This window comes from Dermacentor albipictus, chromosome 3 (genome assembly GCF_038994185.2).
Source record: "Dermacentor albipictus isolate Rhodes 1998 colony chromosome 3, USDA_Dalb.pri_finalv2, whole genome shotgun sequence".
Taxonomy (NCBI): Eukaryota; Metazoa; Arthropoda; class Arachnida; order Ixodida; family Ixodidae; genus Dermacentor; species Dermacentor albipictus.
In genome coordinates, this window is record NC_091823.1 from 10,221,404 (window position 1) to 10,234,322 (window position 12,919).

Genomic DNA, 12,919 nt, shown 5'->3' on the forward strand with positions numbered 1-12,919 from the left:
AAGAACAATTTTTCAGTACACTTAAGCCCTTCCGGCACACAGCAAGTGTCGTCTGCTTGTGTTACAACGTGCTCCGTCTTTGACGAGAGCTCCGCCATCAGTGTTGGTCTGTCTTTTCGCGAGCGCTATGATTCGACTTTGTTGCGTTGTGGACTGCAAACGTGGCGACTGGCAATATGTCAAGCTGCGACATCGCGTCGCTCTGCAAGCCACTATACCAGCAGACTGGCTGCACCGCATCGGACTGTCGCTATCCGATCGGCGCCAGAATTTGCGCTATTGCGGCTGTCACTTTACACCAGAAGGTTACTAACGCAACAGCGTTTCGCGAGTCCGGTATTAGGGCAAACGCAAGCGCAAAGGAACAGGGTCTGGCCGTGTCCCCTTGCGTGTCGTTTCATGGGATGAACGGAAGCGCAAATGTGAATGGTCTGCACGGTGCAGCCACCTGGTGGCATAGAGCTGAACCAGACACAGTAGCAGTAATAAAATGTATTCTATGCTGCTGGTGTAAACTTAAGCTGTACCCTACGCGCCTACAAAATTTGTCCGAACCGTTTCAGGGGCCCTAACGTAGTATGTAATCACAGCAGAAACCTAATAAGATTCAAATCCTACAAAGAACGCTTCTGAACTTATAGGTTGTAATCTACAGAGGACACAAAAACCACCGGACAAGAGACACCGGAGTCTGTGTGAATATTTATTGTGTTCCAACACTTTTGTACGGAAAAGGCCGCGAACAGCGCCCCGATTTATGATTGCGTCCATACAGCGGCTGTTGCCAACTTGCGCAATCGTTTAGGCGCGCAGTGAGCGGCCTGAGTGCGTTGGCTTCACGCGTCGAAACGAGCCCACCTGGGTACCTACTGCCACAGCTCGTTCACGTGACACTTGTGGCCGTCCCGTGAACTTAGCCGGAGTACCGACATTGAGCATCTGAGCAATCTGAGCGCACGCCCGCGTGCTGCAGCGCGGAGGGCTTACCGCAGTAGGTTGTGGGCATAAGCCATTAAGCGAGCGCAGTCTTCGTGATACATCATGTGTTTCATTTAAAGCATTAAAGAAAAAGTCCGATCTCAAGGTACCTGCTGGTTTACATCTCCGAGCGTCTGGCGATCATGTTTTTCGCTTAAGGACTGTCTTACTCCTGCAGTGGAATGTTACATATGAACGACGGTGCAAGGACGGAGCACATTCGCGAATGTGCTTGCATAAATAAAAAAGCTTCGCTATAGACATAAAAAATATCACCGAGTGCACGTTCTGGTTCGCATACAGTGTTAAAGAAAGAAAGAAAGAAAGAAAGAAAGAAAGAAAGAAAGAAAGAAAGAAAGAAAGAAAGAAAGAACGAAAGAAAGGAAGAAAGAAAGAAAGAAACATTTTCTAACACGACTAAAGTGTCCCGAGCAAACTTCCAGCCCAGTTTCTCCTTTGTTGAATACGGAAGCGTTCAAAGTCTGTTCCACCGTAGTCTCTCCTCAGCAGGCCATTCCAGTACCCTCAGTGCGCAGGGTATACGTTCAGACAAACGCATCAACGCCCGCGGGCTTCTTAGCGTTATGGCTGCAGCGCTTGGCCAGGGCCTCGTTCAGGCTCTTGAGCATGGGCGATTTGGGCCGGAGCAGGCTGCGTTCGGCGAGCAGTGCCTCAGCCAGACGGGTGTGGCGCTCGGACCTGATGGCCGCGTCGATGAGCAGCAGGTCGAAGACGTCGCGCTGCGCGTTGCTTCCGCCTATGCGCAACAGATCGTACCGCACGGCGGACAGCTTCTCGGCCGCGTCGTCGAAACGGCCCTGGTTGTGAGCCACCATTGCTTGCATCACGGGAAGGCCCACTTCGGCCAGGATGCGCTGCTGGTCGGCGGGCCAGCCACCGTCCTCGCGCCGCCCGAGGTCTCGCTGCGGCTGCAGGTCGACGAGCTGCGTGCCGTCGTCGCCGACACCCAGGAAGGCCATCAGGAAGTGCAGCTGGTTGAAGGCCAGCACGCGGTCGTCGTAGTGCGCCTGCGCCACGTCGAATACGCCCGGCCAGCGCGATGCCAGCTTCTGCTTCGGCACTTCGCGCAGCTGCAGCCGGTACAGGAGCGAGGCGGCGTCCACGTAGTCCAGCATGGCGCCAGAGTCGCGCAGACGCTTCGAGACCTGCCCGTCGAAGATGTCGATCGCCGCTTCGACCTCACCCTTCTCGACGTGGTAGACGGCCCAATGCCAGAAGTTGTGGCAGGCCAGCATGCCGCACGGCTCCCAGTCGGCCAGCGTGCGGCTCAAGAAGGCGATGCCGCCGTCCGGGTCCGCCTGCATCTCGTGCACGTGCGCCAGCGCGTGCGTGGCCCACGCGTCGTTGCGGTTGAGCCGGAGCGCCTCTTCGCCCGCCTTTCGCGCCTGGTCGTACAGGTTCGTCTCGCACAGGCCGAAGGCGAGCATGCCGTGCAGGTACGAGTATAGAGGCATGGACGGCTTCCAGTGCGGTAGCACACGCGCTACGGAGTCACGCATCTGGCGCTGGTAGCCCAAGTAGAAGTAGGTGTCGTGAGCGAACTTCAGAGCCAGCATGTCGGTCGGGTTGTCGATGAGGATGTCCTCCCAGAGCGACGCGGCGCGCGACAGCCGGCCCCGGGACCAGGCAAGCACGGCGTCCACGTGAAGTTGCTCGCGGTGCGGCAGTCGACCTTGGCTCGCGATCGAGTCCAGGACGTCGAGGTCACCGGATAGGTTCGCGTTTTTGACAACGTTGTCTCCGGAGCCGATAAGTGTCAGGCCGACGTTCAGTACCTGACCCATGGTGAAGTGTGGGTCCGTTTTTTTTAGACTTTCCAGCGTCCCAGACAGCCCGCCAAGGGTCGGGTCGTCGTACCAGCCTACGTACTGTGTAAGCGCCGCATCGAACAACTTGCAGGCTTGATCGTTCGTCGTGTTGAGCGGCAGGTTTTCCGCTTTCCAAGCGGCGCACTCGCGCCAGTTTTGCCGCAGCGTTAGCTTGGCAGCCATGATGCAGAGTTGGGCAAAACCGTGAGAGACTCACTTGACAAAGTAGACTCACACGTTTTAGACTGGTTCCGTGCGCTGTCGTGTGATGTCAATCCAACAAACGCGTCACATATTTCACACAGTTCTTATCGACGATGCAAATACAGCTGCCATGTAGGCGTCTACCACAAGCAGTCGACGCGTTCTGCACATTGTTGACAACTGACCAAATCAAGCGACTTTCTAATTTCAAAACAAATATTCAGGCTCATAACTTATGTTTTGATAAATTTATTGAACATACAGCTTTTCGTTGCAGCAATACATTGTGCTTATGCTATATTTGCTAAATTTTGATTTTTTTTGTTTTATTTGGCGAAAAGTTGTCATAGTGTTGGCAACAAACATACGCGATCTCTGTCGAAGGAGTTGTAGGTTCGCCACATGTTTCGCAGGGGACTGGGGAATTAAAGTTTAAGACTTATCAGCATGAGATTATGACAATGTATGCATCACTTCGTGTCACTGCGCATCTAGCCCGCTGTTGTGTGCTGTGCTCAAAGTCGAGCGGACTATTACCGCGGATCGCCTCATTAGAAATTGGTTTGTGAAAAATTTTAATAGGTGCTTCGCGCATTCATTCATTTGTTTCGTACGAAAGAGCGTCAACTTACAGCATTATGTTTGTCCAGGAAATAGCTCCAACTGTTTTGTGGCCGGCCAGCAGTCCAGACAGTTGCATGTCTCCTCGAGCCTTCTGAGAAAGGACTATTACAATGTCCTCGGTGTTCCAAGGAATGCGAGTCAAAAGGACATTAAGAAAGCATATTATCAGGTACGTGAAGTCTAATAGAGTAAAATGAGGTAAAACTTACGGATGTGGTTGCGTAAGACCAGTTTGCAAGCCTAGAACAGCTGATCGGTAAAAGTAGAGAAAATTTCGAAGGATGGTAAACCTCAGTAAGGGCAGCAAGATGAAATGATTGTAATGATGAATACTGCATTGTAAACAAATTGTTTTTTCTATGCTGAAGTACGTGGCCTTTTCGTTTCATGCTGCAACTACATATTGTGGTGCTCCCGCGTTGATATCCGTGCAACAGTGCGACGAGTGCATGTTGTGATTATCGCTGGGCTTTTTCTTGCGCAGCTCGCAAAAAAGTACCATCCAGACACCAACAAGGGCGACCCTGAGGCACAGAAGAAATTCCAAGAAGTATCCGAAGCCTACGAAGTAAGAAGTGTCACAGAAACTTCCATTCCACGTTGACGTGAAACAGCTGATGTTGATATTCGAAGCTGATGTTGATAGCCGCAGAAAGGCAGATGAACATACGTTGCGTCTACTAAATTTCATGAAAGCCCTGATAGTTAAGGCGTTCGAGTCGCGCTCCTGAAAGAAAACTAAGCCCGGTTGTGCTATTGTATTATTTTGAACTTTATTCCTGCTGTTGCTAGTTATGGCCTTGCATGACATTGCATTGTATGCTCCCCTGCATATGACTGCTTACTAGGAAAGTAGCTTGTCAGATAGTGAGCAAACCTAAACTATCGGCATAGGAGTGCTGAGATACTTTGTTAGTAAATATGTCACCATACTCTACCATTAGCACTGTGGTTCGAAGTAACAGAATCCCAAAATAATTTCAGCCGTACAGAGGGGAGGGGCGTAATGCACCCTGAAATCATAATATGGAAGTAATTTTGCTACTTCTGCCATCAAAATATGCTGACCAGGACTGCAAAACAAGCTACAGCAGCCCGAGTAATTGCAGTACAAATATACAGGACAGGAAAGCACACAAACAACAAACCAATGTTACTAGTTTCTGTGCTTTCATGTCCTGTTGATTCATGCTGCTGACACTTGGTTTCAGAAACACCCTGGATGCTTGAGATCGCAGGCTTGATTTTGTGCTTGCCACATTTCATGATAAAATCAAGACAGTAGGATGTTCTGCCTTGCAGGTGTTGAGCGACGAAGGCAAGAGACAACATTATGACAGCTGGGGGACAGACTCTGGCTTTGCCGGTGGTGCAGGCAGTGCTGGCGGGCCACAAGGCACCTGGGGTCCTGAGGGATTCCACTCCACCATTGACCCGGAGGAACTGTTCCGCAAGATATTTGGTGATCTCGGTGGCCGGACAGGATTCTCCGACTTTGACTTCTCGGAGTCTCAGTACGGCTTCGGCGGAGCTCAAGAGGTAAGGTTGGATAGTCTAAGTGTTTGCTACAGCCAAGGTTAGGCCTCACTCACAGACCTGTTGTTTGTTCCGTTGCTGTCATAGGAAAAAGACATGCCGGTGACACGATGGAGTCTTGCTCGAACGTGCGATGGTGGCGGTGGCGCTAGCAGTGCACTTGTTATGGTGTTGACTGACTGAAACTTGGTTAGGCTGAAATGAAATTAGTTTTGTGTAGCAGTTAAGCAAACAATGCAAGTAATCATTCTACTAGACCCGAAGATGAGCAAAATGAGAACAAAGTAAAATCAGGAGCCAACGCTTCGAAGAGTGGACATGTCTTTTTCAAGGCAACATACGCTTTCCTCGGCACAGTATATATAGGTACGGTTCTTCTAAAGGGGAGAGAAGGTAAGGTGGGTGGGTGAGGCAACAACCCAGGATGTATTAGCGGAGAGCGTGTCGGATTGAAAAGAAAGGTGTGCTATTCAATGTCGATAGAGGAATTTGAGGTAGCACCATGTGTCAGCTGGCTGACGTGTCACTGCTGGTTCATTTTTTTGTGTGAGAGGCTTGGACGACAGGTGAGGGGGGAAGGGAATTATCTGCTCTGCTGGAGGTCAGTGAACTACCATTTCTCTCCATGAGAGAATAAAAGAAGCGGCATAAAGTGGTGCTCATGGAAAAATAAACAAATGAAGTAGAATAGATATTTAAATAGAAGAACAAAAGAAGAGGAGTAAAGAAAAAAAGAACACTAAGCAGCCCAATGAAAGATAACTAAGTGCTGTTGAGTATAGTTTGAAATTTGGCATAGCGAATAGATTTTAATGCTTCCTTTGAAAAAACATTTATGCCTATTGGTTGCAATGTCTTGAACTTATGGATGAGGTATGATTCTCTGTATTATGTCTCGCGTAGAATGGAAATTCGACTGTGGGATGTAGAGTTTAAGTTCGTCAAAGTTATGGCTTGGTTGGTTGAAATGCTCAGCAACGGCTTTCGGAAGCTTTTTAGCTGGGTTCGCGCAATGTCCATTTAACCTGACGTTCATTGATTGTCCCGTTTCACTGATATTTTGTTTCTTACAGAAGGAACATTCAAGCATATAAATTACATCGTAACTAGTGTAAGTAAGGTAAAGCTAGGTTTTACTTTGTGTGTATAGTTATGCAAGGCGAATGCTGAAGGCACCAGCTGGCAATAGAACATGGCGATGAAAGCGCCCCAGCAACAACAGCACTTCTTCATTGTCTCTTCTCTGCATGTCCTGTTCTGCATCACGACACTACGCTGCCGGAGTTGGAGCGCCGACCCGGCACAAGTGATTATGGCTCGGCAAAGGCCACGCACGTAGAGCTTTAAACAGGAGACATGAACAACATTGGTTCTTGGCTGTGCGGACAACAGACCTGGCTCTTAGGGAGCAATCTCATACGTTGCATCCGAAAGCTGTTGCAGGATTCGGTAGGGACCTGAATAGCTCAACCGAAGTGTTCCCGATAGGCCCACATGACGAGATGGTGACCACAGAAACACGAGGGAGCCAGGTAAATACTGCATCTCCCTATGGTGCGTATCGTAATGGGACTTCTGGGAAGCGTGGGAATCAGTGAGGCGAGCATGGGCAATCTGACGGGCCTGTGCTGCCATAGAAATGCATCGTGGGCATAAACGGTGTGCAGCTGTGTGACTTGTGGAAGTACAGTATTCAGGGGCAAATAGGTATCACGGCCAAACAGTAGATAAAACGATGAGTAACCTGCAGTGTCATGATGGGATGAATTTTACACGAAAGTGACATATGGCAGAGTGACGTCCCAGTCCTGGTCGTCAGGAGAAACGTACATAGCTAGCATGTCGGTAAACATTCTGTTCAGTCACTCTGTGAGACCGTTAGTCTGTGGATGATAAGCAGTGGCTATTTGATGCTCAGTAGAACATAGACGGAGGATATCATCAATGGCCTTTGACAAGAAGTAATGTCCCTGATCCGTGAGGAGCTGATGTGGAGCACAGTGGTGCAGGATGACGTTGTGTAGGAGGAAATCTGCGACGTCAGTGGCACAACTTGTAGGCAGAGCTCCTGTAATGGCGAGGCGTGTGGTGTAATCGGTTGCAACTGCAACCATTTGTTGCCCTTAGTTGTGAAAGGGAAAGGACCAAGTAGGTCAAGTCCCATGTGAAAGAAAGGCTCAGTGGAAATATCAGTGAGTTGTAAAAGCCCAGCCATGTGAGTGGGCTTCCAGCGCTGGCACAGGTCACAAGCAGTCACATACCGGCACACAGAGTGGTAGAGGTTGGGCCAGAAGAAACAGCACCTAACTTCGTCAAAGGTGCCAGTAACACCGAGATGCCCAGCAGTGGGCACGTTGGGGAGTTGATGAAGCACGGTGCATTGAAGGTGGCCTGGTACGGCCAGCAGTAGGTCAGCACCACGAGGGCGTAAGTTGCGTTTGTACAGGACTCTGTTGGAAATACAGAGAGACGAAGAGAAGAATCGGGAGTTGGCGAGCTTAACCAATCCATGATGGTTCACAGAAAGGATCACGGCGCTGTTCATCGTCAATGTTGAGGAAGCCTGCGATGGACATAATGCTGGTGTCAGATTTGAGGTCTGTGGCTTCCAGTGGGTTGACAGGGTGGCGGGATAAGCAATCTGCATCGTGATGTAAACGGCCAGATTTGTACACTACAGAGTAAGTGTACTCTTGCAAGCGCAATGCCCAACGACCAAGACATCCTGTAGGGTCCTTCAACGAGGAGAGCCAGCAGAGCTCGTGGTGGTCAGTAATTACACGGAAATGGCGACCAAATAGGTATGGGTGAAACTTCACTGTCGCCCAAACCAGCATTAGGCACTCTTGTTCCATGATAAAATAGTTGCGTTCCATGATAGAATAGTTGCGCTCGGCCATGGACAGAAGGCTGCTTGCGTAAGCGATAACACACTTTTGACCACGCTGAATCCGGGTAAGAACAGCACCTATGCTGTGACCACTAGCACCTTTACGGATTTCAGTGGGTACTGAAGGGCCAAATGGGCTAAAATTGGGGAGATTGTCAAGAGTCTGATGAGTGCATTGAAGGCTTCGGCCTGCCGTTGTCCCCACGCCAAAGTGATGTCATTCTTTAAAAGCTTGGTGAGGGTGAGCAACGTCAGCAAAATTTTGAACAAAGTGATGAAAGTACGAGCATAAGCCTATGAAACTGCGAAATCCTTAAAGGGACCCTGAAACGCTTTTGACGATTTTCTGCAAACGTACTGAGTCGTTAAGAGTAATCCTTCTGATCATTAATTGACACATCTAAGTGCTCCGCGTAAAGCGTGTAATTTATTATAAGGTTTTAAAAATGCACATCGTTGCCGATCGCAGCACACTGCTCGGCGGAATTTTAAGCCGCCCCTACCCATATGACCGAAATCACCCATATGAAGTCAGTGGGGCGAGCTATCCGATTGGCTGACCAGGGCGCGTGATCGATAATTTTTCCAACTTTATGGTAAACAAATGATCTTCGTAATAGTTGGAATGTTGGTTAATTTGTTTTTATAAAAAAAAGTAACATAAAGAGAATGCACAAGAAAAATTTTTCAGTACACTTAAGCACTTCTGGCAAACAGCAATGGTCGTCTGCTTGTGTACAACGTACTCCATTTTGACGAGAGCTCCGTGGTCAGAGTCGGTCTGTCTTTTCGGGAGCACTATGATTAGACTTTGTTGCCTTGTGGACTGCAAACGTAGCGACTGGCAATATGGCAAGCTGTCTCATCGTGTCCCTCTGCAAGGCAGCGTACGAGCGAACTGGCTGCTGCGCATCGGACTGCCGCTATCCGATCGGCGCCAGGATTTGCGCGTTTGTGGCCGTCGCTTTACACCGGAAGAAAACTAACGCAATAGCGTTTCGCGAGTCCGGTATTAGGGCAAACGCAAGCGCAAGGGGACAGGGCCTGGCCGCTTGACTGTGCCGTAACGGGATGAGCCATGAGATGAGCAGAAGGGCAAATGTTAATGGTCTGCACGGTGCAGCCACCTGGTGGCACAGAGCTCAACCATACACAGTAGCAGCAACGAAGTGTATTCTTCTTTGCTGCTGGCGTGTATTTTTCGCAGGAGTGTAATCATCAACACGTTGTTTTTATAAATGTTTAAAATGTTTTACACTTGGTTAGAGCAATATTAGCGCTTTGTTTGGCTGGTTAAGCGCTGCGCCAACAAGTGTATGGACCGTGCAGACCGATCAGACCGCTCACGTACGTCTACGCTAAAGTTCGTTCATCAGCTTGAGTTTATGCCTCCAGTCATTTGCCGAAATGATCAGCTTGCCTGTGGTTACCGGAATACCAGACACGTTCGGGGCTACAACAGATTGCTCGCAACGCACGCTGCTTCGATAGCTCCGCTAGGGGTCGACGGCCTAGTGGCTAGCGGAGAGGTCTCGCGCGGGCGGGGGCGGGCTCCAAAACAACCGGAAGTGGACGATGTGACGTCGCATCGTGACGTCAAACCAGTGAAGGCGGAGCTTAGCCCCGCTCGCTCGGCGAACGAGTTGAGGAGGAAAAGCATGGCTAGGGAGGAGGGTAACTTCTAATTGCTTGTAGCTCCATTAATACGTAACGCTTCACCTTAATTGTGGTGCGAATGTCCTACTTATACTGTACCCTACGCGTCTACAAAATTTGTCCGAACCGTTTCAGGGGCCCTTTAACTGAGCGCGGCACAGGAAAGTCTTGCACGGCTCAAACATTGGCCGGGTCAGGTTGAATTTCATTGGTGTTTACAAGGTGCCCGAGAACGTTTATCTCACAACGACCACAGTGACACTTCAACGAGTTGAGCTGAAGTTTCGCAGCACAAAACACAGCAAGGACAGTCGCGAGACGCTTAATGTGGGTTTCAAATGTTGGAGCAAAAACGATTGTGTCATCGAGATAACACAGATAAATGGTCCACTTCGAGCCTCGGAGAAGCGTGTCCATCATTCTCTCAAACGTTGCTGGGGCACTACAAAGCCCGAAGGGCACGACTCTGAATTGAAAAAGTCCATCAGGCGTAATAAAGGCTGTCTTCTCGTGATACTTCTCATCAACAGCGATCTGCCAGTAGCCCGAGCGGAGGTCAACCGATCAAAAATATTTTGCCTCATGTAGACAGTCAACTGCATCATCGATACGAGGCAGTGGATACACGTCCTTTTCGGTGATCTTGTTCAGATGGTGATAATTAACACGAAGTCTCGAGGTGTTGTCTGTTTTCTTGGCCAGGACAGCTGGTGAAGACCACGGGCTAGCGGAAGGATCGATGATGTTCTTCTTCAGCATCTTTGCGACTTCGTGTTGAATGATGCTGCGCTCTGCAGCAGGCACGTGGTAGGGGTGGCAATGGACGGGACTCGCACCGCCGGTGTCAATCTGATGACTGATTATGGCTGTCTGGCCGAGCAGGCGGTCATCGAAATAAAAAATATTGCGGTAACTGATCAGTATGCGCCTAGGGTCTTCAGTTTGAGCTGGAGAGAGGTCAGTAGCGATCATTTTATATACATTCTAGTAGGGTGATGAAACTGAATGGGAGCTCTGCCATGATGGGGCTGACAAAGGCAGAAATAGTGGGTGAGAATGGAGATACCTGGTACTCATGCACAGGTGTCAGACGGGCCACTGTCATGTTACCGGGAAGAACATGTGCAACAGATGCAAAGTTGAGAATGGGAAGGCAAATAGAATTATCAACAATGGTACATGGGAGTGTGATGCCATGCTGTAGAATAATATTGACAAGCGAAGAGGCAATGTAGTCACCATCAGGAATGTGTGGTCGAGCGTTAAAAGGTACAGTAGCAGCAGCTTGAGGCGGCAACCGGGCGAATTCGGTAGAACACAGGGACGGATGATGTGCACCAGAAACAAAGTAGCTGTCAGAAGGAAGGTCCAAGTGCATGACACCTGTAGTGTAGTTTATTAGAGCATAATGGGTTGAAAGAAAATCCAGCCCCAAAATCAGGTCATACGGACAGTGCTCTACCACAACTAATAAAACGGTGGTTTGATGGCCGACAACCGGTGGCGTACTGCCGTCGGCAATGCGTGCTACGGAGGGTACGCAGGCGTGAGGTCTTTTCTGAGCCTTGTGCGATGGGCAGCACTTATTACAGCACTGGTGTCGAGGAGAAACTTGACTGGGACTCCATCCACCTCAACGTCTAATATACTTCCAGGGGTAGACAATGTCAGATGATTTGCAGGCCAGGACGTTTATGCAGCGTCACCTCCGGGAGCTGCACCGATTAGTTTTCCTGTGGCACGAACGCTGGGGAAGAAGAGTGGTGGGCCTGTGGCGAACGAGACCGACGTCTTAGGGGTGATGGTGACCGGCTGGTACGGAAGGTCGTAGGTATGTTGTTGGTATTTGTACATTAAGGACGCACAGAGAAACAGGGAGGACTTTGACCTGGGTGGTTGGATGGGAAATTCCACCTAGGGGGTGATGACCAACGACTGCAGCAATGATGAGCGATATGTCCAACACTTATATGCTTGAATGTACTTTCTGTAAGACATAATATATCTGTGAAACAGGACAATCAATGAACGTCAGGTTAAACGGACATTGCGTGGACACAGCTAAATACCTCCCCTAGGCCGTCGCTTAGCATTTCAACCAACCAGGTCATGACCTTGATGAACTTAAGGGGGGATGCGGGGCTAAAATACCGATTTTCGGGAAAAAAATGTGTTTTAAAGCTTGAGTTGTTTTGGATTGCTGGTTTAATGAACAATATTCTCACCAGGTTTGGTTGTTATCGGAGAAGTAGAAAAGAAGAAAACGAATTTTTTTCACGACGCGGTGGGGCGTATTTGCCGTCGAAGGCGTCTGTGAACGCTCTTTTCAAGACGCGGCCACGGTGCGGGCAAAAAACCGAACGTGAAGTGAATGCCTGTGATAGAAAGCTTGTTTTTCGCGCTGTTTAGTGACGGAATACTTTCCATCGAGACTATGCAAGGCAACTATCGAAGAACTAAAAAAGAAAGGCATATTACTGGCCGCAGAAACCGAAACAGGAGCTCGAACCGAAGCAGTGGGTGGCAAACCGAAACAGAAGCTAGGATTGGCGGAAATGTACCACGTGACCACCCAACGCTGTTTTCGCGCCATTTGGAGTCGTTCCTGCTTTGGTTGCGCTCGACGCTTGCTATGTGTTGCTATATCTTCCTTCTGTGAGCTTATTGCGATCATCGGGTGACCGGTGGTGTGACCCGAAGATGCCCGCAACGAAGGCTTCGACACGGAAAAGCTTCGGGAAGCGAAAACGCACGACGAAAGCGAGAGGCCTAAACAGCACTGGGCGACCGCCAGCAAGTGAGCGTCTGCCTGTGCGTTCGCCAAGCCCAAGCCTGCTGCCGGCGGCTGATGCGAACCCTACAAGCTCCGATGGTGGTTCGTCACCTATGGAAATGTCTACTGGTTCTGCTGATGGTGGTGAGTGCCAATTGACGACATTTGAAAGGAAGGTCGCGCTACTTTGCCAGGGTCCTGCCGACGAAAGCGAGGAAACGCCGGAGCCCAGCGGCTACCGTTTTGTAAAAGTTACAGCCATCAAGGCGGTGGTAACATCGCTTCTGTGCCCGCATTGTCACGGACAGTCGTTGGACTTGGAAGAAATCGGTGCGGGTGTGAATCTGGAGTTTGTCGTGATGTGTAGATGGTGTGGTGAAGTCAAGAAGGCCGCGCATGCTCCACCTGTGAAGTCCAGTCGGCAGCCTG

General features: G+C 49.7%; 2 protein-coding genes across 3 annotated transcripts in view; one reads left to right on the plus strand and one right to left on the minus strand.

Moving 5' to 3' along the window:
* Positions 1 to 557: 557 nt before the first annotated feature.
* On the minus strand, positions 558 to 3,200 carry LOC135919550 (tetratricopeptide repeat protein 38-like). Its single transcript, XM_065453452.2, has one exon. It carries the CDS (start codon positions 2,988 to 2,990, stop codon positions 1,524 to 1,526), a length of 1,467 nt encoding a protein of 488 aa, XP_065309524.1. The 5' UTR covers positions 2,991 to 3,200; the 3' UTR covers positions 558 to 1,523.
* Positions 3,201 to 3,362: 162 nt separating this feature from the next.
* Positions 3,363 to 12,919, plus strand: part of LOC135919551 (protein tumorous imaginal discs, mitochondrial) — a 37,050-nt gene continuing 27,493 nt past the window's right edge. Inside the window, exons 1-4 of one of the 2 annotated variants that reach the window (XM_065453453.2) lie at positions 3,363 to 3,572; positions 3,662 to 3,804; positions 4,120 to 4,203; positions 4,938 to 5,174. In XM_065453453.2, the coding sequence (XP_065309525.1) occupies positions 3,467 to 3,572; positions 3,662 to 3,804; positions 4,120 to 4,203; positions 4,938 to 5,174 (570 nt within the window). In that variant the 5' untranslated portion in view covers positions 3,363 to 3,466. The remainder of the gene's footprint in view (positions 3,573 to 3,661; positions 3,805 to 4,119; positions 4,204 to 4,937; positions 5,175 to 12,919) is intronic. The other variant, XM_065453454.2, reaches the window with a different exon arrangement.